At 31.7% G+C, this 22,815-nt stretch overlaps 3 protein-coding genes and 1 pseudogene across 4 annotated transcripts; all 4 read right to left on the bottom strand.

The window, feature by feature from the left end:
* Positions 1-2,308: 2,308 nt before the first annotated feature.
* On the bottom strand, positions 2,309-5,701 carry LOC123882392 (probable serine/threonine-protein kinase PBL28). Its single transcript, XM_045931248.1, has 7 exons — positions 5,374-5,701; positions 4,884-5,099; positions 4,565-4,633; positions 4,304-4,372; positions 3,771-3,833; positions 3,367-3,689; positions 2,309-2,936 (listed from the first exon to the last, which is right to left on the bottom strand). Exons 1-7 carry the CDS (start codon positions 5,516-5,518, stop codon positions 2,529-2,531), a joined length of 1,293 nt encoding a protein of 430 aa, XP_045787204.1. The 5' UTR covers positions 5,519-5,701; the 3' UTR covers positions 2,309-2,528.
* Positions 5,702-11,303: 5,602 nt separating this feature from the next.
* On the bottom strand, positions 11,304-14,436 carry LOC123882394 (NEP1-interacting protein 2-like). Its single transcript, XM_045931252.1, has 5 exons — positions 13,768-14,436; positions 13,362-13,540; positions 12,702-12,785; positions 12,422-12,589; positions 11,304-11,711 (listed from the first exon to the last, which is right to left on the bottom strand). Exons 1-5 carry the CDS (start codon positions 13,907-13,909, stop codon positions 11,589-11,591), a joined length of 696 nt encoding a protein of 231 aa, XP_045787208.1. The 5' UTR covers positions 13,910-14,436; the 3' UTR covers positions 11,304-11,588.
* Positions 13,407-18,670, bottom strand: LOC123882393 (probable prolyl 4-hydroxylase 10). 2 transcript variants are annotated; one of them, XM_045931251.1, is made up of 8 exons: positions 18,431-18,670; positions 18,269-18,347; positions 17,499-17,596; positions 17,326-17,423; positions 17,042-17,171; positions 16,758-16,945; positions 16,518-16,632; positions 13,407-13,540 (listed from the first exon to the last, which is right to left on the bottom strand). In XM_045931251.1, exons 1-7 carry the CDS (start codon positions 18,604-18,606, stop codon positions 16,556-16,558), a joined length of 846 nt encoding a protein of 281 aa, XP_045787207.1. In that variant the 5' UTR covers positions 18,607-18,670; the 3' UTR covers positions 13,407-13,540; positions 16,518-16,555. The 2 variants fall into 2 exon arrangements, with proteins under 2 accessions (XP_045787207.1, XP_045787205.1); XM_045931249.1 differs by lacking the exon at positions 13,407-13,540 and having other exon boundaries at positions 16,440-16,632.
* A 376-nt stretch (positions 18,671-19,046) lies between these two features.
* On the bottom strand, positions 19,047-22,400 carry LOC123882395 (annotated as a pseudogene).
* Positions 22,401-22,815: the final 415 nt, after the last annotated feature.

The raw sequence follows: 22,815 nt of genomic DNA on the forward strand, positions 1-22,815 counted from the left end.
TCTTGTTTGCACATCATTTTCTTTTTTTTATGATGAAATAGAATCATAACATTTTTCTCTTCCGGTGAGAAGTGATTCATGTAAATTATGCGTTCACTATTTTGAATGCGTTGAAACGTTGAGGGTGGAAAAATAAGTTGCTTATGGTTATGTGGATAATATTGCCATTGGTTTGGTGTTTGGGAATTTTGGCGCCGCGGCACTTCCAATGGACTGATATGTTAGCAATGTATTCTGTCAATTGCAGGTAGGAGCAAGAGTATTGGTTTGGATGTTTGGTGCAAAATTAAGAAAATTGCTTTTTTCGCCCCCCATGTTCCTCTTAAACCCCCCAAAAATCCCAAAATAACCTTGAATTTGGGGGGTTTAGGAAGCTATGGATCTTAGGATCCAAAATATATTATGTTTGGTTCGTGGGATCCGAAACAAGCCAATTATAGATGGGAACACGTTTGGGGGGGGGGGGGGGGGGCGAAAATTGTGCTTATACGTTGGTTTGGAGTCTACAATCCAAAACCAATTATGTTTGGATTCTGCGAACCGAAATGGTCACGAAAATTACAGGTTTGGATCCTGCGAACCGAAATGGTCACGAAAATCACAGGTTTGGATCCTGCGAACCGAAATGGTCACTAAAATTACAGCTTTGGAGTGTACAGTCCAAAATCAAGTTTTCTGCAGAAATTTTTTACAGTTTTACAGGCCAACATTATGCATGTTCAGAATTTGCTCTTTTGCACTAAATTAAAAGTTAAAAATAACCATTGTCATTACATACGATAACTTCAAACATAATCAAATAAATCACAACTTCAAACTCTAAAACGTAAATTACAACTTCAAACTTAAAAACAATTCAAGCAAAATGAGTTCGTCTTCATTTGGCTTCATTTTAGCCTCTTTTTTGCACCATTCGATCATCTCATCTCGGACCTTATACTTTTCACACTTAAAAAAAATAATTGGCAGTGTTAACCAAAATATTTGCGGGTTCAACTACATTAGGTTGTGCAATGTCGGGTTCATCGATGTTCGATTTCATTTCAAACGGAGGTTCGGCCATCACAAACCCTACCTATCACAATAAATTTCAAAATTTTTAAAAGCTGTCCAGTTTGGCATGTGGGATCCGAAATGGGTTCGGATTGTATGAGCCAAACGCGACTGCGATCATAAAACCATGAAAATTGAAAAAATGAACGGTTTAAAGTGCTTATTACCTCTTGTATGACTCCGATTGAGTATTGCGCCCCTCTTTGAGTGAATAAACGTTGCTTTCAAGTCTCTGATACGCCAAAAAAATCGCCCTAGCTCCAAAGCTCCCAATTGAGTGTCCAAGTGGTTATGAAAGTGCAACTTCTGAAATATAGGCTATATAGACTCTATTCGGATCCTACACACCGAATATGAGCGTTTCCAGTTGGTAGAATCCGAAATGATGCAAAATTTTAAAAATCAAAGCATTTCGGATTGTACAGTCCAAAATCAAGTTTTCCTGGGCAAATCATCAACGATGTACAAGTCAGGCATAGCCAGCCAATGACTTGTTTAAACTGGTTTCGGATTGTATGGTCCATATCAAACAAGTTTCGGCTTCCATACTCCAAAACTGTTAAAAATAAGGATGTTCGGATTGTACAGTCCAAACCCAGGTTTTCCAGGGCAAAACATCACGTACAAGGCAGGCATAACCAGCCAATTGCTTGTTTAAACTGATTTCGGATTGTATGGACCATAACAAACAAATTTCGGATTCTAGAGTCCAAACGCATTTATAGGGTCAAAATGGTCACTTTGGGGGGCCTTGGAGGAAACAATGGGGGGGAAAAAAGCAATTTTATGGTGCCTTCATTTAGAATTGTGTTGTGAATTGTGAACAAAGGAGTCCAATACATTGATTTTCAGGGGCTCTGGAATAGCAACTGTGCGTATGCTATGGTTTTTTAAAAATAAATTATCACTTCCATCTTTTTAATAGTGTTTGTTTTAGATTTTTTAGAAGACTATTTTGTTAAAAAAAATATTTTTAACTTTATAATGAAAAGCTGATTTTGATAGCTTTTTCAAAATATATTTTTTCTAAAACAAGAAACTTTCAAAATTTTCAAAAATAATTTTATAATAGTAAACAAACAGAAATTAGTTTCAAAGTTTTTAAAAAATCTTTAAATTATTTTAAAACAATTTTTTTTAAATCCAAAACAAACGCACCCAAAATATGTAGTGTGATAAAAAAAACTGTAATTTGTAATTAAATAGACCAATTGGCAGCTCAATTGGTTTTAAAAATATGATTTGTGTGATTTATCTTCACTAGACAAATATTTACATTGAGCCCTTCGAGATTTTCGTAAAAACTAGTACATTTTACGGCTTCGATGAAGGTTCATCGTGTGATTTTACAAACAAACTTTCTTACATTGAAGGCAAGCGATTGCTTTACCTTGAATTCCTGAATTGAAAGATAGAAAAAGGGTGACAATTGTGCTTAATTATAATTCATTACATTACACAACTTAACATCTCTGTTATATTTTCCTCAAATTGTTCTTAACATCAATGTCAATACTAATACTATTATTTTCTAGGCACCTTAAGTTTGTGCTCTTAAAAGAGAAGCTATCCATATCAACATGGAATTTCTCTAATCCAACACCATCTATGCTCACATAGCTCTGTGAAAAATCAAAGTGTTCCATTGCTCCATGGGTTTCTGAATCCTTGTTAGTGAACCTATCATCATCTGAGTAGAGGGCTTGCTCTAGTTCTCTACAAACTTGGGTCATTGTGGGACGATGTTTTGGTTCTTGAGCCACACATCTTATACCAAGTTGTCCCATTTGTAGCATAACTTTCATATCACATGGCTCACTTTCACAAAATAAATTTGCATCCATGATTTCTTCAATGTTACCCTTCTCTATGCTAGGCCTTGCCTGCAAGACATACCAAGTTATCACAATAATAACAGTTAATTAAGGGATTTATTATGTTATTTATTTTAGTTCTAAATATTGACGAGAAAGTTCCACGGTGGACCACCTTAACACCGTGGACTAGTACCTGAAAATCGTCTGAAACTCCTATGATAACTGACATACTATTACAAGTAGAATTCACAGTTTTCGTTGTCATAACGTTTGAGACAATGACCGATCGTTGTAATTTTCATAAAAATAAGAAAAAATAGATATGAGTGTCTCAAAATTCAATGTATGTTTAGTTTTCTTTTGGTTTTGTCAAACCATTTATCAAGTCACTCTCTCATTTGTGAGGACGAAGAGAACCGTGAACTTCTACTTCTAAAAACAATGTCAATGATCCACAATGGACCACCGTAGAACTTGCGTCGTTTGCATTACTTACCCAATCGATAATATGTTGATTGCTTGGATTTTCAGCACTATCAACAGCAGGTCTAGCTGAAATAAGTTGCAACAGTATGACACCAAAGCTATAGACATCACTAAATTTGGTCAAATGGCAGCTTGAACAATAGGCAGGGTCAAGGTACCCTGGTGTCCCTTTGATTTGGCTACTAACATGTGATTGATCACCTGTAGGCCCTGATTTTACCAACCCAAAATCTGAAACCTTAGCCTCAAAACATTCCCCTAATAGTATGTTACTTGGTTTGATGTCACGATGAATTATGCTTGGCTTCACCTCTTCATGCAAATAAGCTATGCCTATAAAATGTGCCAAGAAATATTCTATGCTTAATTTATAGGATTACTTGTTAAGTGAACAGATTATTATAAATAATATACCTTTTGCTGCTCCTATTGCTATGTTTATTCTTTGCTTCCAAGTTAAGCTTCTCCTTCTGTTTCCTACAAAAGCCAATATTTGTTATTGGTGTTGTTAGAATCAGATAAAAGAGCCATGGTTTCAAATAGTGATCTACATCGCTATATATATATATATATATATATATATATATATATATATATATATATATATATATATATATATTAGAGGTTTCCACAAACATATCATCACTACCATAATTGCGGACTCATTTGTCCGCATTTCTTTTTTGTAATATCGAAGATCATAGTGCAACTACAACCGAAATTTAAAACTATGATTTGTGTAAGAGTTTGTAATAAAAAACAATCCGAACATACACATAAGAGGTGTGATATTTGTCCAGTATGCACAACTAACCGATCAATGAAAATAATAAAAAAGTAATTAAGTAGTAGATTTATACGGTGTCCGACAACTCAAAGGTTGTCAAAATAAAATTTCTCTACACAAAATAATAACTAAATTTAATTCCTTAAAATAGTAAACTTACCCATCATGTACTCCAAGAGTGAACCATTTGGTACATATTCATAGACTAGTATTTTTGCCCCATCTCGTTCTGATCAAAACACAAAAATTTGTCCATTTTAGCATGAAATTGTGTTGGAATAAATCTATTACAATTAATGTTATGAAAAAATCCAAGCTACCATACCAACATGCTTTTGCATGAATCATACACAATAAGTTCTTAACTCCATATTTACTGCTTAATTAGAAAATATAACTTTTGGCCTTTCATAAAGTTTACCTGGTTCCTCACAATATCCAACCAGACCAATAAGATTCTTATGCTTTACTGCTGAAAGAAGCCTAACTTCTGTAAGAACAAAGATAAACTATTAACTACAATAAAATTGAAGGGTTAAATATATTTTCGGTCTAAATAATTATCTCGAATTTTGTTCTTAGAAAGTAAAAAGTCTATACAAGAGACTATAAACAAAAAATGGAAATTTTGTTGAGATTAAAATCATATTCAACACTTAGATTCGATTATTAGTATTATTTTTTTTGGCGAGAATCGACAAGAGTAAAGCAAGCAGTTATAATTTGTTTTTGAGGCTAACCATTTCTAAATTCCTCCATACTTAAGAATGATTCAGAATGAGATCTCTTTATGGCTAGTATTCCTTCTAACTCAAAAGTTCCCTTGTAGACATTACCAAATGCACCAGAACCCAATAAGCAATCTTGGCTAAAATTTTGTGTAGCCCTCTCTAGTTCCTCAAGATTAAAACACCTTAAAGATATTTTCTCATATTTCAAGCTTTTAAATTGCTTTCCTGCATCAAAAGAAAAAAAAAACATCCAAAGATTTAGTGCCAGATAAGTAACATGTGGTTCGGCTCAAGTGATGAATGATTTCTAGTTAAAGTGAAATCGTTCAGGAATACTAGAGTTTGATCTCGCACTGAAATAATCTTTAGTCAGACTTTACTTACCATCCAACTGAACTCCTTATCACCAGACCCTTTTCCTTAAAAATCGGACGGTGAAATAAAAAGTTCCACATAAGGTATACAAAATGTCAAATTTGATTGTAAAAATGCATCTCACCTTTCAAAGTCTTAGGTTGTTTAAAAAATGGAATGATCCTTTTCCAGAAGAGGTAGAACAATAAGGTCAATGCCATAACTGTTGTAATGCCTCCAATGAATCCCAGCAACATATTTTGTGCAGATGCATTCTTATCATCAACCATTGTTATCGCCTCAATTTTTTTTTTAAAACTCAGTATCCGGTCAAAGATGTTGCAACCTTAATTACAATGATATTGTCCAAAAAAAAAAACTTCAAATACTATGACACTTCTTTTGGTACCTTGATTTCTAGATTAGTCTTGGGGCTAACCTTACATAGATACTCATACTTGCCATGTCTATTCTTGGGACGGCATATAAGCCAAAAATTCCTATTACATAATAGTGACTAATTAAGCATGATAGTTTGTTAATTAATTTCAAAAAATTTGACTTTGGCAACGTACTCATAATCATACAACGTGGAAACGTTATTAGAGAATCATCTTTACTTGAGCATACTTACAAAATTTAGTAGACATGCCATGCCGGATAACCTTCTACATAAAGGGTCCATATATCAAACGAAAAAGAAATTTAACCTCTATTGGTTCGGATATCTACTCAGCCTTATCACCCTAGCATGTCTTGTCACATATGCTGACACATGTGAGTAGTCTATGGGGCAAGAGAGTAAGATAGGTTGACGTAACATGCAAGTCATTGTTCACGTATGCGTTGACTTGATCAAAATAAGTGGGAATTGGTCAAAATCAGTGGGAGACCATCCTTTTATAAAATTGTTAAAGTCAGGAGATAAAAGTGTTATTATGAAAGTTAGGGGACCACAATCGCAAATTTGTGAAAGTTAGGGGTCAAAAATGTAATTTAGCCCATTTTATTATATTATTCTTTTATTTCATACTATATTACTAATGTTATTTTGAAAAACAACATTGTATTTATTTATTTTTTTTAATTATTTTTTTGACGCATTATTTTTAATTATTACTCTATAGTACTATGCAAAAATCCATAGTACTATGCAAAAATAATTAATTTGATTTAGGTTTTATAAAATTAACATTTTTAATTTTTAAAGATAAAAATATGATTGAATCAAACCAATTCAACTTGTTATTTTATGACTTTGTTTAAGTAATTTGGATATATGTTGTGAAAAAATATTACAAAACCAGAACCAAATCAACAACTATTTTTTATTGTTTAGTACATTACTCTTCCAGATACCAAATTAAACCAACAGTTTATGACATTGACCAAGTAAAGTTTGTTTGATTAGAGCAATTGATTAGTGTTTGGTTTGTCATGCATATAGATTATTTATTTATTTATTTATTAAACATGTACCTCAATTTGTTAGAGGCTCTCTCTTCTGAGCAATTTGGAGGCAGTACATGCATTAGAAAGTTTAGTTTGGAAATTGTTTTCTTTATCATATATTGATGATATTGATTAATCCCTTTGATGACTTTCAGTATTAACGATTATTTTGAACTAAATTAGTAGTATACACGTATATTATAATCTTATAAGAACTAAATTAGTAATTAACTCATTCTTTATTACTAGTAATTAAGTCCATTTACATGCTTGAAATTTTGGCAGCACCCTTTTAGAATGGAGTGTGAATATCAAATCAAAGGTATAGTACAAGTCACGGCAATCATATAATAGTTTGATTTCATTTTCATGTCAATTCATAAAAACTTGCGGGTCCATTTGAGTTTAAAGTAGGATTATCTTAAGATTTTTTTTAAGTGAGTTTGACACCATATTTTAACCCAAAATTTTAAGATATTAGGTTCATGAGTCATCTTATTTATAAAATGTTAAATCTTCATTTTTCTATCTAATGCGGAACTCAGCTCATACTTAAAATACCAACATATCTGAATGGAAGGTTTTAAAGAGATGATGTTTAAGGTGGGAAGGGTTGTTTTCTTTCCCATAGTAAGAAAAACTCCAACCTACCGCCATTGAAATATTGTCGAAATATAAATGGTTTGCATTTGACAAAGACTACCTTTTTGTATAAGTATCTTGCTAATCTTTGTTTGATATGAATGTGTCCATATATTATTGTACAATATTAATTCGAAAATTGCTAGTAATAAAATCCATTTGCAAATAAAAATAATAGAAAATAATAAAATAAAATAAAAAGAAGGTGCAAGGATGCCACCGATGATGGCTGATCACGAGATGGCGAAGACAGTAATGAAAGTGGCGGCACGACAACGAGTAACAGTTCAATTTTACCTCCTGACTGAGTATAGTTTCTTTTTACTTCCTTACTTGATTGCTTTCTCACTTGATTGCAGATTTAGAGATTGAATGAATTATAATAATTTCATTTTTATGTGACTATTTTTGTAACTATGGTTCCCTACTTCCCTATTATATATAATTATAAAAATATTTTTGTATTGTTTTTATGTGTTGACATGATTTGGTTGGATATATAATTTGTTAGCATGGCATTGGCAGGGACCATGGAGAGTTGGAAGAATTGGTTAACCTAGTGGTGGGCACGTATGAATTAATGTTGGGTTTATTTATATTTAATTACTTAAACAAAATATACTTATATAAATAAAATCAGTAATTGAATAATGTTTTTTCTAAAGGACCAAACTTATCTAAATTTCCATGTACACAGTTCTTACTGTGCTAGATACATGAAGAAGTTAATTTTATTTAAAAATAATTTTCTTTTACTTTTTTTAATTAAATAATATAAATAACTACCTTTTTGTGAGAGGAACAGAAAAAACTACATCTAAAGAAATGCATATAAATTTTGTCCTTTTCGTCTAAAATAATTGAATTCGTGTATAAATATTGAAGAGAAAAAGTGTGATAAAAATGAGAGAAATAGAGTGACCAACAAAAAAAAGAGAGAAATAGATTTAACATGTTTATTAATTATTTGTTTGTGTTAAAAGGATAATAATATAAGTTATTGCCATCTAAAAACATATTTAATTTTGTAGGGAAAAGAATTCTAATTTATAAAAATTTGGTGCAATAGTCTACAATCAGTTAGAGACTATTTTCCCAATAAATAACCTTTTCCACCTTACCAGGAAACCTTTTAAAGGAAGTTAATTTTCTCTTTTAAATTATGGACACTAATTTTTTGGTGTATATAAAAATTAAAAAGTGTTAAATAATATCAGCAAAAAAAAAAGTGTTCAATGAATTTATAAATATCGACATATTTTTTCAAACAAACTAACTTACTTGCACCCATGAGCATAACACAGTTGGTTGAGACATTACATGTAAAATACAAGGACCAGGGTTCGAACTCCAGTCGGTACTCCCATTATTTCACCTTAAAAATAAAATTTTAACCACTAAATTACTTTAAAAAAAAAATACCTATTTTCATTTCACTCAAATACATTTGTTAACGATTTATAAGACATAATTTAACTAACAATTTTAATATTATTAAGTCGAATATCTTCGTATGTTATGTGTGTAAATTTTTCGTGGTAATTTTCATTTTATCTATTGACAATAAGAAAATGTCAAAAAGAGTACTCCATTATTCCTTAGTCTTTATTCCTTTTTAGATTTGGCTTAATTAGTTAAATGATCCCTTAAAAATATTTTAGGTTTCAAAATGGTCTCTTAAAGAAAAAAAGATCTGTTTTGCTCCCTTAAAGACATCTTTGTTTGTCATTTTAGTCCCTTCTGTTAGTTTTTGAGAGAAAAACGTTAACTTTTCAATAGATGACATGAACTTCAATAAGGTGAACCAATATACATAGTGGTCCACCATAGACTTAAATAAAATTTTAAAATTTAACCATTTGATCATTTTATCAAAATCTAAACAGTTGAATCTTGTAAAGTCTATGTAATTTACTAGTGAACCACCAACACCTAATTTATTTCTCTTTTTTTTCATCTTCTTCCTTGTTCATCTTCATCACCATCTCCATAAAATTCATCATCTTCATATAAAAAAATCCGAAAAATTTAAAATCAAAATTAATTTTTTTTCCTAATCATCTCACATAGGAAACTCATCAATCAAGTATATTGTCCTAGGTGTGAGGATCATTATTATGCTCTGTCCAAATATCAAGGTAGTATCCTTGTGACCTTTTATCTATAAGTGATTTAAGCTGGTGCTTTATTATCCTTGCTCCTCATTTTTTTCCTTGTAACCGTTATGTCGCCGCTGTCAAAGAATTGGGAGTTAAACTTGGTGGTGGTGAAGGGGATTGTGAAAGAGGGGAAGAGTTGTTAGGTTGAAATAGAAATTGGTGTCACAAGGTTGAAACACAGAACATGGTGGTGGATTTGGATTTGTGGGAAGATTCAAATTTTGTTTTATGTTATGTTTTTCTGGTGGATCTGGGTTTGCGGAAAGAAAGATTCTGATTTTGTGGTGGATCTGGGTTTGTGGGAAGATTTTGATTTTTTTGTTTTCTTGGTAAAGATTTGATTTTTTTGTTTGTTTTCTTGATAGAGATTTGATATTTTTCATATATGAATTTCTGGGTTTTTTATCTCCTGAATGAAGATGAAGATGCAGTTTTTTGTGTGATGATTTTCTGATTTTTTTTATTTTATTTTATCAATAATATTAAGATGGGTGATGAATCAAGTGTTGGTGGTTCACTATAAGATATCATAGATTTGCAAGACCCAAATGTATAGGTTTTAAAACAAAGATCGAATGATTATAATTAAAAGCTATACTGAGATCTATGGTGGACCATTTACAATGTTGGTCCACCTTATACATTTAGTGTTAAAATTTAACGGAAGGTACGTTTTTGGCTAATGGAAATGTCTTTAAGGGACCAATCCGAATATTTTTTTTCTTTAAGAGATCATTATGAAACCTAAAATGTCTTTAAGGGGCCAAATAACTAATTAAGCCTTTAGATTTTTATTTTTTGTCCCAAAATTTTAATATTTTTAAGAAACTAAAGTATAATTAATAATGATGCTTTATTATTGTATCTTTATAAAAACTAAAATATTCATTAAAAATAAATTTTCTTTTTTTAATAAAGTAAAAGTAAAAAATTTAAGTTATTAATATTTATTATTTCTTTCAAAAAAGGACAAAAAAAAAATAGGGGACTTTACTAGGGGCCGCAATAAAAGTTGAAGGGTCCTACCTGAACTTTTTGTTTCAACAAGGATAAGTTCCTCATTCAATGCCTGTCAATGCCTGTTAATCTCCCTTATCTTCAATTTTAATTTTTATTTCCAATTTTATTAATTTTCTCCTAAAGGCTTGCAAAAACCTAAAGGCGTGCAAAAAGTGTCAACCACTGTAAATATATTGTAGAATTTCTTTATTGTGTTTGCTTTAAAATTTAAATAATACTCTATTATTACTTTGACAAATCTAAACTTGATTAAACTGAACCAAACTAACATGATTTTTATTGGTTTAGTCTAAATTTCGTATGAAAATATTACAAAAATCAAACCGACTATTTTTTATTAGTTCATATTTCTTTCTTTTAAAAAGTCGAACTAAACCGATGTGAATAAATACTCCTTGAGAGATAAATAAATAAGCGAAAGAACAATGTCATAGGAAGAGAGATAGTGGTATTGGCACTGAACTTGGTAGGGAGGAACACGGTTCGATCCCCGCAGCTGCGATCAGGAGGGGGCTGGAACCACTTGATGCCAAAACTGACCCCCAAACTGGATTAAACTGATGGTGAAAACAAAAAAAATGTGATGTTGAATGTATGTGTAAGATTAAAAGGTGTTTAAATATCATAGTTATAAATTTTAATAGTCTGCACCCCCTGAGCCAGGGTCCTGGCTCCGTCACTGTCCCACACGGTATGGGGCCGAGCCTGCTTAAAACAATGGTAGAACCTATTCCAGGGTGTGCACTCTGCTTGTATATAAAAAGTAATTAATCATAGATTTGTCCCGGTACAACTCATATCGTTAAAAACTACTCCATCCGTCCCAAAATATAAGGGAAAATTGGTCAACTAAAGTTGATGTATCTAGTCCAAATTTTTAATCAAATACATCAACTTTCTTTGACCAATTTTTCCTTATATTTTGGGACAGAGTAGTATATTAACATTTGATATATAGCGGCACACACAATATTTTTTTGTCAAATAACCTAGTGGCTAGATCGGCACACACAAATTTAAATGTACAATTTTTCACTTTTTAGTATTTAATGTCTGTCGCTAGACTCTAAAAAAAAATATAAAAAAATTATAGATCTCTTCTGCATAATGGGCAAGAGCCATGTTTGATGAGCCACTTGTCAATGCAAGGTAGGTGAAACATATGATGACAATGAGGCAAGCTTCTAACTGTCTCTCCAATTTGGAAATCCTGAAATTGCACAAATTTACAATGTCAATGCAGTTGCACATTGTAATGATTGATTTTTTTTGGATAATAAATATCATTACTACTCTCTCCGTCCCATTTTAAATAATCTTTTTTGACTTTGATTTGTTCCAAAATAAACGATTTATACAACTTTCAAAGTCATTTTTTCCAATTTTACCTTTTATGCGAGCCCCTGTTTATGTGTGGCATACTCAACCAATTTAATCATTACTACTAGTAATGAAAAAGGTAAGGACAGTTTAGTAATTGTACAACTCTCTCTTTTATTCATGCACTTTTCTTAATTTCTTAAAGTGTGTGAAATGGTCAAATAACTCATTTAAAATGGGACGGAGGGAGTATAATAAAGAGATATAGACAAAGGATGCGGACGAAACATACTTTGTCCCTTGATGCTCTTCGTCTTATAAATAAAATACTACATGATATTGTTTGACATTGTGAAAAATTGGAATCAAATGTTTCCAGAAATGCTCTAATTATGTTTATAATGAATTACAATGAAACATGTAAAACTTTTACACAAGCAACGCAAGCGTAGTTACAACCTCAACAGATATGTGTCAAACACCGATATTTTACAAATTTTGGAGCTTCGGAGCTTCATTAAATTTACATAACAATAATTTTGGAGTTTTGGAGTTTCATTAAATTTACTAATTGCATAAATTAGAAGAGATAAGAAAAACCTGAAGGCAAACTGAACATGAAACTCTGTCACCAGAAGCATCAAAATTGTTGTCACTTGTGATTGAGATTGTTGGGATCTTTTCAACTGAAGCTCCTGATAAACCTCTGTCACCTCCAATGTCAAATATATTTTGAAACTCATAAAAGCTCATTTCATCAGCACCCATCTACGAAGGGAGAACAAATTAATGTATAATACTGTATAACGCAAAGTGCATATTCATAAGTCATAACCATATTTACTATGTCTTCATAATGTGGAGGAAACAATTAATTTACCTGACTTTGGACAGCACTCAACATGGCTGGACCTATCCTTTCACGTACAAGTCTCCCACTCAGTAGGCTACTAATAACATCAATCTGCATATTATATACATTAAACTCAAAAATTATTACTAGACTAGACTATATAGGTAAAAATGACACTCATCTCATGCGACTTCAAAGAACATTTTTTTTTCTTTCATTTTCTCGAAGACGGAATAGTAAATATCACTAAAACTCACATACGTACTATGAGGGTTTGGAATTGAACTCAAATGAATGCGTCCAACTTAAAAATATTGATATTGCCGCAATAAAATTATTTTGCTATAGGTAAAGTTTTAATTCAAGGCCACATTGTGGAATTTGATATTTCAAAAAATAAAAATGAAAATGGGTCGGATTGACTCATAAGTCAATAACACTCATAGTCATTGTCAGATCAACCTTAATAATGTGCAACTCAATAATAAACAAACTAATATGATCTAGTCTATTTTTGTATTTGGCTCATCGGCCCAAAATTGGCCGCATCAGTCCATTTAACAACTCTACTCGATAGGTAGCTCGGTCGACAAACTAATGGACATTGAAAGAGTTTTAAGAAGGAGGTTCTGAACTAATTAATATTTGTTTATCAAAGAAAAAAATATTGAAAACCATGTGACTCACCAAGTAAAGGAGACAACAAATTCCAGATTGATCAGAATGCCAAAGATCAAGAGAACATTCAAAGACTTCAATAGAGAAAACAGCCCCTGAAACAGCACCAACAGCAGCACCTCGTATGAAGCCACTCTCTGTTTCTTGACCTATCAATGCTCCAGTCATAGCCCCCAACAAAGTTCCCACTGCCAACAAAACAAAAAACAAGCCAAGTCCATCAAACAAACCTTAATAACCCCAAATATGTCACAATCACAACACTCATAATGATTTTGAAAACAAAAACAAGACAACACATTGAAAAAATAAATTGTTATCTGCGTGCGTTGTACAGGTACTCCGACAATACAAACAACCTCGTACGAACATATCATAAGGTCAAGATCAAGAATGGGACTGTAATTATATATACCAAATGCAAAGCAGAATGTCAAGATCGCACAGAAGATGTTTCCAATGATGACTGAGATGATGAGGCCACTAACCCATCTGACCCTCTTAACCAAATTAACAAATAAATCCAATAAAGGGCATGGATTTGCCATAAACTCCATTTGGGTATGTCACAAAATTGAGGTGTACGTTGTTTCTTTCTATGTCTAAAGATTGTGGTTGAAGCAACCGTACTATATATAATGTGTTTGTTTATATAAAAGATGAAGATAAGAAGCTATAAATGCTTAGTTAGTAAGAACTAAAGAAGAGTGATAAGATGCAATAAAACTACCATCGACCAACCCGCATTTATAGCTGCTGCCAAGGCATTATAAAAGGCCTAAGTTAGATTATAAGATTAAAGCAAAACAAGAAGAAAATATGATGATTATATTGTTAATAAAAATATGAAATATATGGTATATTTGTTCATGTGGTAAGGGTATTGAATCTCTTAAACATGTAGGTTCCATGGTAGTTTTATTAACAATATTGATTAAGATTAACGATGTTCAATAAAAATGTATAAACTGCTAATCTTGATGGATCTCGGTAATATATCAAATGATTTAGACTTCTTTAAGAATTAACATGAATGATCTATATGATATAAACTTTTCAATCTAACTGTGGATGATTTTAGAGACTAAAAAACTTATTTATAAAAATGAGGGATCGAAATTTTAAAAATATTAAAATAGGGAGACCGAAGGTGTATTTAAACCTATTATTTAAGTATTGATCTACGATAGACCATTTATAAAGGTGGTCTATATTAAAAAATTTCTGCATTTTTTATGTTAATAGTTTTAGGTTAGAGTTTGTTCTCAAGAAAAACTTTACATCAGTTATTACTCCATCCACTTATTCTTTTAAGGACACTCCATCCACTTCTTCATTAGCCTAAGACCTTTTTTTGTTTGGTTTGTTTATTTTGTTTTCACCAATCGGTATTCGATCTACTGGATCGTTTAATTTGGTTCGAGGGTCAGTTCTGAAAAAATTATTTCAAACCCTCTTAATCACAATTGTGGAGGATCGAACCGTAATCTCTCTATCAAATTCAGCCTTAAACTTTAGGCTTAATTAGTAAAATGGTCCCTTAAAGACATTTTTGGTTTCACATTGGTCCCTTAAAGAAAAAAAGGTTTGAATAGGTCCCTTAAAGACATATCCGTTAATCAGTTTGGTCCTATTCAGACCTCTTTTTAGGAACCAAACTGATTAACGGAGATGTCTTTAAGGGACCTATTCGGACCTTTTTTTCTTTAAGGGACCTATTTGGACCTTTTTTTCTTTAAGGGACCAATCTGAAACCAAAAATGTCTTTAAGTGACCATTTTACTAATTAAGCCTAAACTTTACTATTAATGTAATGAGAAATGTTATACAAACACAATAATTTGACAAATATACACACATATCCACTTTTTCTAAAGAAAATCCATGGGACCACACATAACAAAACACATATTTCCACCTGTATTGTATATTTGTCAAATTATTATATTTGTATAACACTTCTTCGTAATGTAATAGTTTGTTTTTAGTGCATTGTATGGACTTGTGTGGGGACAATATGAAATTTGAAGTGAAGTCATTATGTAAAATCAGCTAGCCACCGCTTAAAAAAAAATGAACATGTGAGAGTATATATCTGTTTCTAGGTGTATTTAGTACAAAATATTCTGTCGGTCCTTTTAGATCAAGGCACACATGTTTTATTTTTTTTCTTTAATTATATATTGTATAAAATTATAAAAATTATATATTTTAAAAACACTAACGAGACAAATTAAATAATTTCTTATATGCTAACATTTATTTTTATATATCAATTTAAAAAAGTATGGTCAAAATAGGTTATATGAATAGTGCGCACGATTCTCAAACTACGCTAAAAAAAATAGAGGGGGTAATGAATACCTTAAAATTTAGAGAACAATTAAGTTTACTCTTGCAGTTTTGTTTCAATTTGAGCCGCTTAAGATATTCTAGTATTCTGTATCAATTCAATATAAGAATTATGCTAGCAACACACTCTTTCAAAGACACTCATTCTAATTGGTTGGATTTCAAATGAGTCTCAGTTAATTTATGTGAGGCCTACACAGTGAGATCCATTTGAATTTCAACCAATTAGAAAGAGTATGTTAAAAGTTGTATTGTTAGCATTGCTCTTCAATATAATGTTTAATATGAATTGACTTATTTTTAAGTTTATGCGAAATAGTTTATGCAAATAAATAACCTTTTTATGTATTATTATAAATTTTTTAATATAGTTTTAAGAAAATAATTTATAAAGATACAATTTTGGTTAGTAAATTGAAATAGGAAAATGCTTATTCAAGCGAATTTTTGTTTCACGAACGCTCGCGAATGATGTGGCATTTGCAGTTCCCTTATTTAATTTCCATTGAATTAATTTTGATTTTCTCTGACCTCCTCCCTCTTCCAACTTCCAAGTTCCACAGTCTAGCAATAATGTAAAACATTGCCAATACAACAGCAGGGGAGATAAAAACAGATTTAGTGATTAAAAAACTTTAGTTATAAAAAAATCCGGTCTCTAAATCAGTCAAAGACAAAATTTTAGAATGGGTTCGATAAGGACCTGGATCCCATGCAGTCAAAACATGCTGCAGTCATTGCATGTGAACCCTTAGATTTCATTTTGATCAAGTAAATAATATAGTCTGATAAATTTGGAAGGCTGAGATTAATCTGCAGTCAAATAGTGACTGCACGGAATCCATTTCCGTTCAATGGGTTATGTGTTCACCCATCCGCATCCATTTGGCGCATGACCACTTATCACCCTTGATCACAGGACAAGCACCTGCAAATTATCACATACAAGCAGTCAAACACCTTAGTCATGTCTATTAATAAGAGGGCAATTCTAACATGCACAAGTGAAGAAAGTCTTCCACAGTTTTTATTATGAAAGAGAAAATAACTAACCATGCAAACTTGCGCGATCTAGAGTCGCATCAGGCTTCATGCTCCAGAAAAGTATAGCATCACCCATCTTTGGTTTAACTGAAAGTCCTTGTTTTCCACAATCAGAAAGCTCATTCCACCAAGGCACAGAGCTAAAGTTTCCCTCGGCAGCTGGGAACACTGTCTCACCCCCTTCTTCAACATCTGAACTGTATTATCAAATACAAAAAGTGCACACCATCAACTTCATATCCATGAAGATTGTTCAAGTTAGAAATGAGTGAATGAGAATTGAAGTCACTTACAGGTACATCAACATTGTTGCTATACGTTGACCTCCATTCCTAGTACTAAACTTATCGTAAAAGTAGTCAAAATGAGATTCATATTTCTGTCCAACTTCATAATGGAGAACATTAAGGTTTTCGCCATGCTCTGCATATTGCGAAACACAACTTAAGTAATGGTTGTTAAAGTATATAAAGAAAATTAGTAATATCAGCTAATATGAGTATGACAGCGAGTTACATATTCGAAGACCTAAATGGTGGTTTGCCACTTAAATTTATGAATACTAAAAAAAACGCACCTACAGGTATAAAAGTTACATCAGCTATTCTTTTCTCAATATTCCTCACAATTTTATCACGTCCTCTCGCAAGAAAAGCTCCGGAGCTTGTCCGTGAACTAAAATGCAAAAGGAATATGTAAATAACATGTTTGACATTAATGAAGTACATTTTGAAGTGAAAAAAATCTAACCTGCTGTTCAAACCTTTTCCTGTTATATTATCAACAACCGCTGACTTATGCATATGTGGCTTAGCTATATTGATTATATGTTCACATTCTTCCTTTGTCTGCTCTTGTCAATCACATAAGCATTAGCATTTGAGAAATGAAAACATTGTAACATTGTAAGCAAAGCATTAGCATTGTAGCATTGCTTTATAAAACTATAAATAAACAAAATCTAAGTATTTCATGTTAAACATGATAAGTTCAAAATTTCGGACTTAGATGCACTGCTGTCAATAAATGACGCAGTTTCATGTTGTAATCGATCATGGCTGTTGATTTGAAATCGGACGGTTCATATTTAAAATACAGTTTTAAAAAGCAAAACAATCTAAGCTGCCGATCAGATATCGAACAGTCCAGATCGGCCACAGTATGGTTACCAGTGAAAAGTGGTAGGTGTCCACTAACGGCCACTTGTTTCTGTTTTACCCTTATAAGTTATAGTCTTCAAATCTTTAAGCACGTTGTCATGTATCTAACATTAAATTAGTGGACATGAAAATAACAGCTTCTATTTTCCATCATATTAAAATTATTATGATTTACAAATACAAAAAAGCCTAGCTCTGCCTCTGGTTGGTACTTCATATATATATAGAACACAACTTATTTCTATTCCAGTTATAATTTGGTAATTAGATCATTAACAAACAATTGATTTCATTCAAGTAACACAAAATCTCTACTAATTTTTTATTCACTGATTTTAAAAAGTAAAGCAAAAAACTGACCAGAAAATTATGATGGATAAAGGCTCTAGGCTCCCACGATATAATTTCAACCCAACACTTATTGTCATTGTCATCGCTTCTGTGAAGAATAGATGAGAAAGAGAGGTCATATACGGGAAAAACACAAAAGAAAATGATCTTATAGTGAAATTGAAGAGAAACCTGAGATCGTTACGAGAGATGGAGTTGAGTTGGTTGGGTTTAGGAATACGAAGAGTTAAGAGAATGAGAATGAGGAATGTAAAGGTCACAAACAATGTGAAGATCAATGTCTGTAAATTTGGCACTGACAGTTTCCGAGGTCCAACACGAGAGTGTCTTAATTTCAGCATAACCATTTTCAAAGATGAATGAACAAATTTAAGAAAGTTTAGTAAATTAAAATATGAAAACTTAATTGAAATGAGAAAGAATGAGAATGAAATATTTTAAATATGTTAATATTAAATTATTTTCTTTTTTCTTGCAGCTATTTCTCTGTGGGTAGTGTTGTTTGTTTCTAGCTTATATTTCCGTGTGCGACATTCTTTGCTCAAAGTCATTACTTTTGCTATTATATGTAGCAATGGTATTGTACTCATACCATGGTTTCATTTCATTGGAGAGACAAATACTATATATTCAATTGAAGTCAAACATATATCAACACACCACTTTTTGATTTGCATATACGGTAAATAATATCTAAACATAAACACACATATATTTATTTATATATAAAAGGAATTAAATTTAATTGATGTAACATTTTGTTAATGTTAGTCTGTTCAATAACATTTTAATGAATGAGTCGAATAAACCTTTTATTTTTTCAATGTTTTTTTAGCGCGATATAAATTACACAAATATTACAGTGTAATTTGATATCTCATTTTACGGCGTGCCGCGTGCACCCACACATATTTGGTGACCTATAAAAAATTTCAAATTCCGGTACTGCCGTTCGAAAAATTTAAGTCTAACTCTGTCACCGAAGCTTAGGAAGCCAAGAGGCCGTTAGAGCTGGTGTTGTTGGTGTCTTGGTGCATGGTCATGCTTCTATAGATACTACATTCTCTTATTGATTCTGGCCAAATACTAGAATCGATCACTCCATTTGGACTCGCAACCATTTGGTACATGACCACTTATCACCCTTGATCACAGGACAAACACCTGAAAATTATCACATCTAGATAGCTTTGTAAATTTATTTTCAGTTGTTGAGAGGGACACTGATGAAATACAAACAAGAAGGTTTAGAGTTCAAAACCCCGAAACTAACCATGATAACTGGATGGATCAAAAGTTCCATCCGGCTTCGTGCTCCAAAAAAGTATAGCATTGCCCATCTTTGGCTTAATTGAAAGTCCTTCTTTTCCACAATCAGAAAGTTCATTCCACCAAGGCACAAAGCTAAAATTTCCCTTGGCACTTGGGAAAGTTGTCTCGCCGCCTTCTTCAACAGTTGAACTGTACTGTACCATCAAAATATAGAAAGTGCACACCATAAATTCGCATCCAAGAAGACAATGAATGAAAACTAAACTCATACTTACAGGTACATTAACATTGTTGCTGTGCGTTGACCGCCATTTTTAGTATTAACCTCATTCGAAAAATAGTCGGCATGAGTTAAATAATGTTGTCCAACTTCATAATGGAGAATATTAACCTCTTCACCATTCTCTACATATTGCAGGAACATTTGCAGGGACATCAAACTTAAATTTTATGAACAATGGAAGAAAAAAAAGAGACACAAAAGGCAGAAAGAACACACCTGCAGGTATGAAAGTAAAATCAGCAATTCTTTTCTCAATATTCCTCATAATTTTATCATGTCCTCTCCTGATAAATGTTCCGGAGCTTGTTCGTACACTAAATACAAGAGGAATTGTAAACAAAAGGTTTGACATCATTGCAGATTCAATGATTTTAGCGTCCTGAACATATTGAACCCACATGACACTTGATATAGAATTTTGGGATTGGAAAAAGTAAAATCTAACCTGCTGTTCACACTCTTTCATGTTTCACTATCAATAACAGTTGACTTACGCATATGAGGCTTGGCTATATTGATTAGATGTTCACATTCCTCTTTTGTCTGTTCAGATCAATCAATTAGCTAGTACAATAAATCATAACTAAATTTCTATTAGGAAATATCATGAAGGATCTAGAATGAATTGTCTAGAATACCTTCCACACCTGTAAATAAGCAAACATATGTACAATTGTATTCAAGCCTTTGGAATAAGCTAATTACTAATGTGTCACCTCTTGACTCGTATGACTAAATACTTCGATACTAGCTCTCAAAGTACTACTTGCTACTATCATCCACTTATCAAATAAAACCGTTTACACTATCCAATTAAATTCTAAAATCTAAACTAACAGTACGACTACAACTACTAACAATTTTTTTTTATTTTTTATTATTTCTAGTTGGTAGGAACATTACATTATATATGTAGGAGTTGAAGTTCGAACCCGAAACACCTCACTTATTCACCACCTTCACCTTAAAGGTAGAATTTCTAACCACTTGAATACTTGACAAAAAAACATAAAATAAACACTCCACTCCAAAACCCTTCATCCAATGTTTCAAAAAAAAAAACCCTTCATCCAAAAATACCCTAACTAAAATAATTTTTGAAGATTATTGAGTGGAGAATTTTAAAAAAGAATAAATCATGATTGAAAGAAATTATTAAAATTGCTTTTCATTAATATTGTTGAAAAAGTATACACACCAATCACACCATAATTAAATTGTGATATTTTCTCTCTTCTATTAAAATTGATTTTTCAAAATTTAATTCATTTTCAACATAAAAATCATCTGTTTAACAAAATAACTTTTGGGAAAAACTTACACACAAATATAGCTAAATTATAAAAAATAATTTTAAAAAAATTGATACAAAGAGGCCCAACTGATACGTGGAATGAAGAAAAATAATGAACACAACAAATGAAGCACTAATATAGACATAAACTCTAAACACAACACTAACACATAGACACAAGAGCAATAATAATTTAAGAAAATAAAAGTAAATTAATATAACTACAATATGTGATCCCTTCCAATGTCTGATGCATATATAACAATTAACAAAACTCATTTGTACTTCAATTATAATTTCATAATCATATTATGAAACATAAAAACTGACCAGAAAATTATGATATAAAAACAGTCTAGCTAGGCTCCCATGATATAATTTCAACCCAACGCTCTCCTACACCATCTTTGCTTCTGCACATAATATTATAATGAGAGAGAGAGGGAGAGAGAAAGAGATGAGTTGTAGTGGATTTGAAGAGAATCCTGAGAGTGTTATGGGATATGGAGTTAAGCTGGTCGTTGGGTATAGGAATACGGAGAGATATAGAATGAGAAAGATAACGAGGAATGTGAAGGTCACAAACAAGCAGGATTCCGAGATTTTCGAGGCTTCGGGACAAATAATAAAAATGGACGATTAATAAAAATACAATTTTTTTAAAAAGAAATATTGGTAGTATTTTTAATAAAAATTACAACTTAAATTTAGAAAATAATTCTTTATCAATATAATTTTCTTGAAAAAAATAAATAAAGTAGTCAAATTATTTATAAGTTATAGAGTTTTTTTTTGTCAGAGTTATAGAGTGTTTTTTTTTATAAAATAAACAATAATAGTTGTGTAAATTCATTATAGAAGTCTTAAATAAGAAAAAACAAAACTGTCCCAAGGGGAAGTCGAACTCACGACCAAGTTATAGAGTGTTTTTATTTATAAAATAAACAATAATAGTTGTGTAAATTCATTATAGAAGCCTTAAATAAAAAACAAAAATTTTCCAAGGGGAAGTCAAACTCACGACCCTGAAGTCTTAAATACTAGACAGGTGCACGCGCCAACGAACCAGGGAGTCTTTTGTGAAATTAATTGTCTGAACAAATACTAAACCTTTATTTTAAATGATGAGTATGGAAAAAAAAATTGAGGCCCCAACTCTTTTGAGGCCCTGGGCTGGAGGCCTGGTTGCCTTGGCCCAAAACCGAGCCTGCAAACAAGGTGAAGATCAATGTCTCTGAAGTTGGCAACAACGGCTTTAGAGGTCCTACACGAGAGTGTTTGACTTTAATCATAACGATTTTCAATATATGATGAATGAATTGAAGGAGTAAAGTAAGATATGAAATATGAATTGAATTAGAAGTGAATGAGAATGTGAACTTTTAAATGTTCACAATTTTTTTTTTAATTAAAATGGTATTTCCATCAACTCTTCATAATTTCATGTTGACTATTAATTTAAGAATATACCTTTTGGCAAATGCTAACATGTGCCCCAAGGGCACATTTTAAGGTGCATTTAATTAACTAATATTTCATTTAATTTACTTTAAAACTAGTAATAATCAACTCTATTAATTAAAAGATATGGTCCACTATATTTATTACCTATTTAAAAGAATTGAAAAGAAAAAATATTATATGCTGCCAAATTTAATTTATGATGACGCGCATGATTATACAACCATAATTATATGATTCCAATTT

The sequence above is a fragment of the Trifolium pratense genome, linkage group LG4 (assembly GCF_020283565.1).
Source record: "Trifolium pratense cultivar HEN17-A07 linkage group LG4, ARS_RC_1.1, whole genome shotgun sequence".
Lineage (NCBI taxonomy): Eukaryota > Viridiplantae > Streptophyta > Magnoliopsida > Fabales > Fabaceae > Trifolium > Trifolium pratense.

Excerpts from the sequence above, each read along its gene's own strand:
- LOC123882392 (XM_045931248.1), bottom strand. The coding sequence starts at position 5,518 with ATGGTTGATGATAAGAATGCATCTGCACAAAATATGTTGCTGGGATTC. Across the intron at positions 4,634-4,883 it reads TATGGAGGAATTTAGAAATG|AAGTTAGGCTTCTTTCAGCA; the intron begins GTTAGCCTCAAA and ends TTGTTCTTACAG. Across the intron at positions 3,834-4,303 it reads ACTCTTGGAGTACATGATGG|GAAACAGAAGGAGAAGCTTA; the intron begins GTAAGTTTACTA and ends TGGCTTTTGTAG.
- LOC123882394 (XM_045931252.1), bottom strand. The coding sequence starts at position 13,909 with ATGGAGTTTATGGCAAATCCATGCCCTTTATTGGATTTATTTGTTAAT. Across the intron at positions 12,786-13,361 it reads TTTGTTGTCTCCTTTACTTG|ATTGATGTTATTAGTAGCCT; the intron begins GTGAGTCACATG and ends TATAATATGCAG. Across the intron at positions 11,712-12,421 it reads CATGTTCAGTTTGCCTTCAG|GATTTCCAAATTGGAGAGAC; the intron begins GTTTTTCTTATC and ends GTGCAATTTCAG.
- LOC123882393 (XM_045931251.1), bottom strand. The coding sequence starts at position 18,606 with ATGGTTATGCTGAAATTAAGACACTCTCGTGTTGGACCTCGGAAACTG. Across the intron at positions 18,348-18,430 it reads ATCTCTCGTAACGATCTCAG|AAGCGATGACAATGACAATA; the intron begins GTTTCTCTTCAA and ends TATTCTTCACAG. Across the intron at positions 17,172-17,325 it reads TGTAACTTTTATACCTGTAG|AGCATGGCGAAAACCTTAAT; the intron begins GTGCGTTTTTTT and ends CGCAATATGCAG.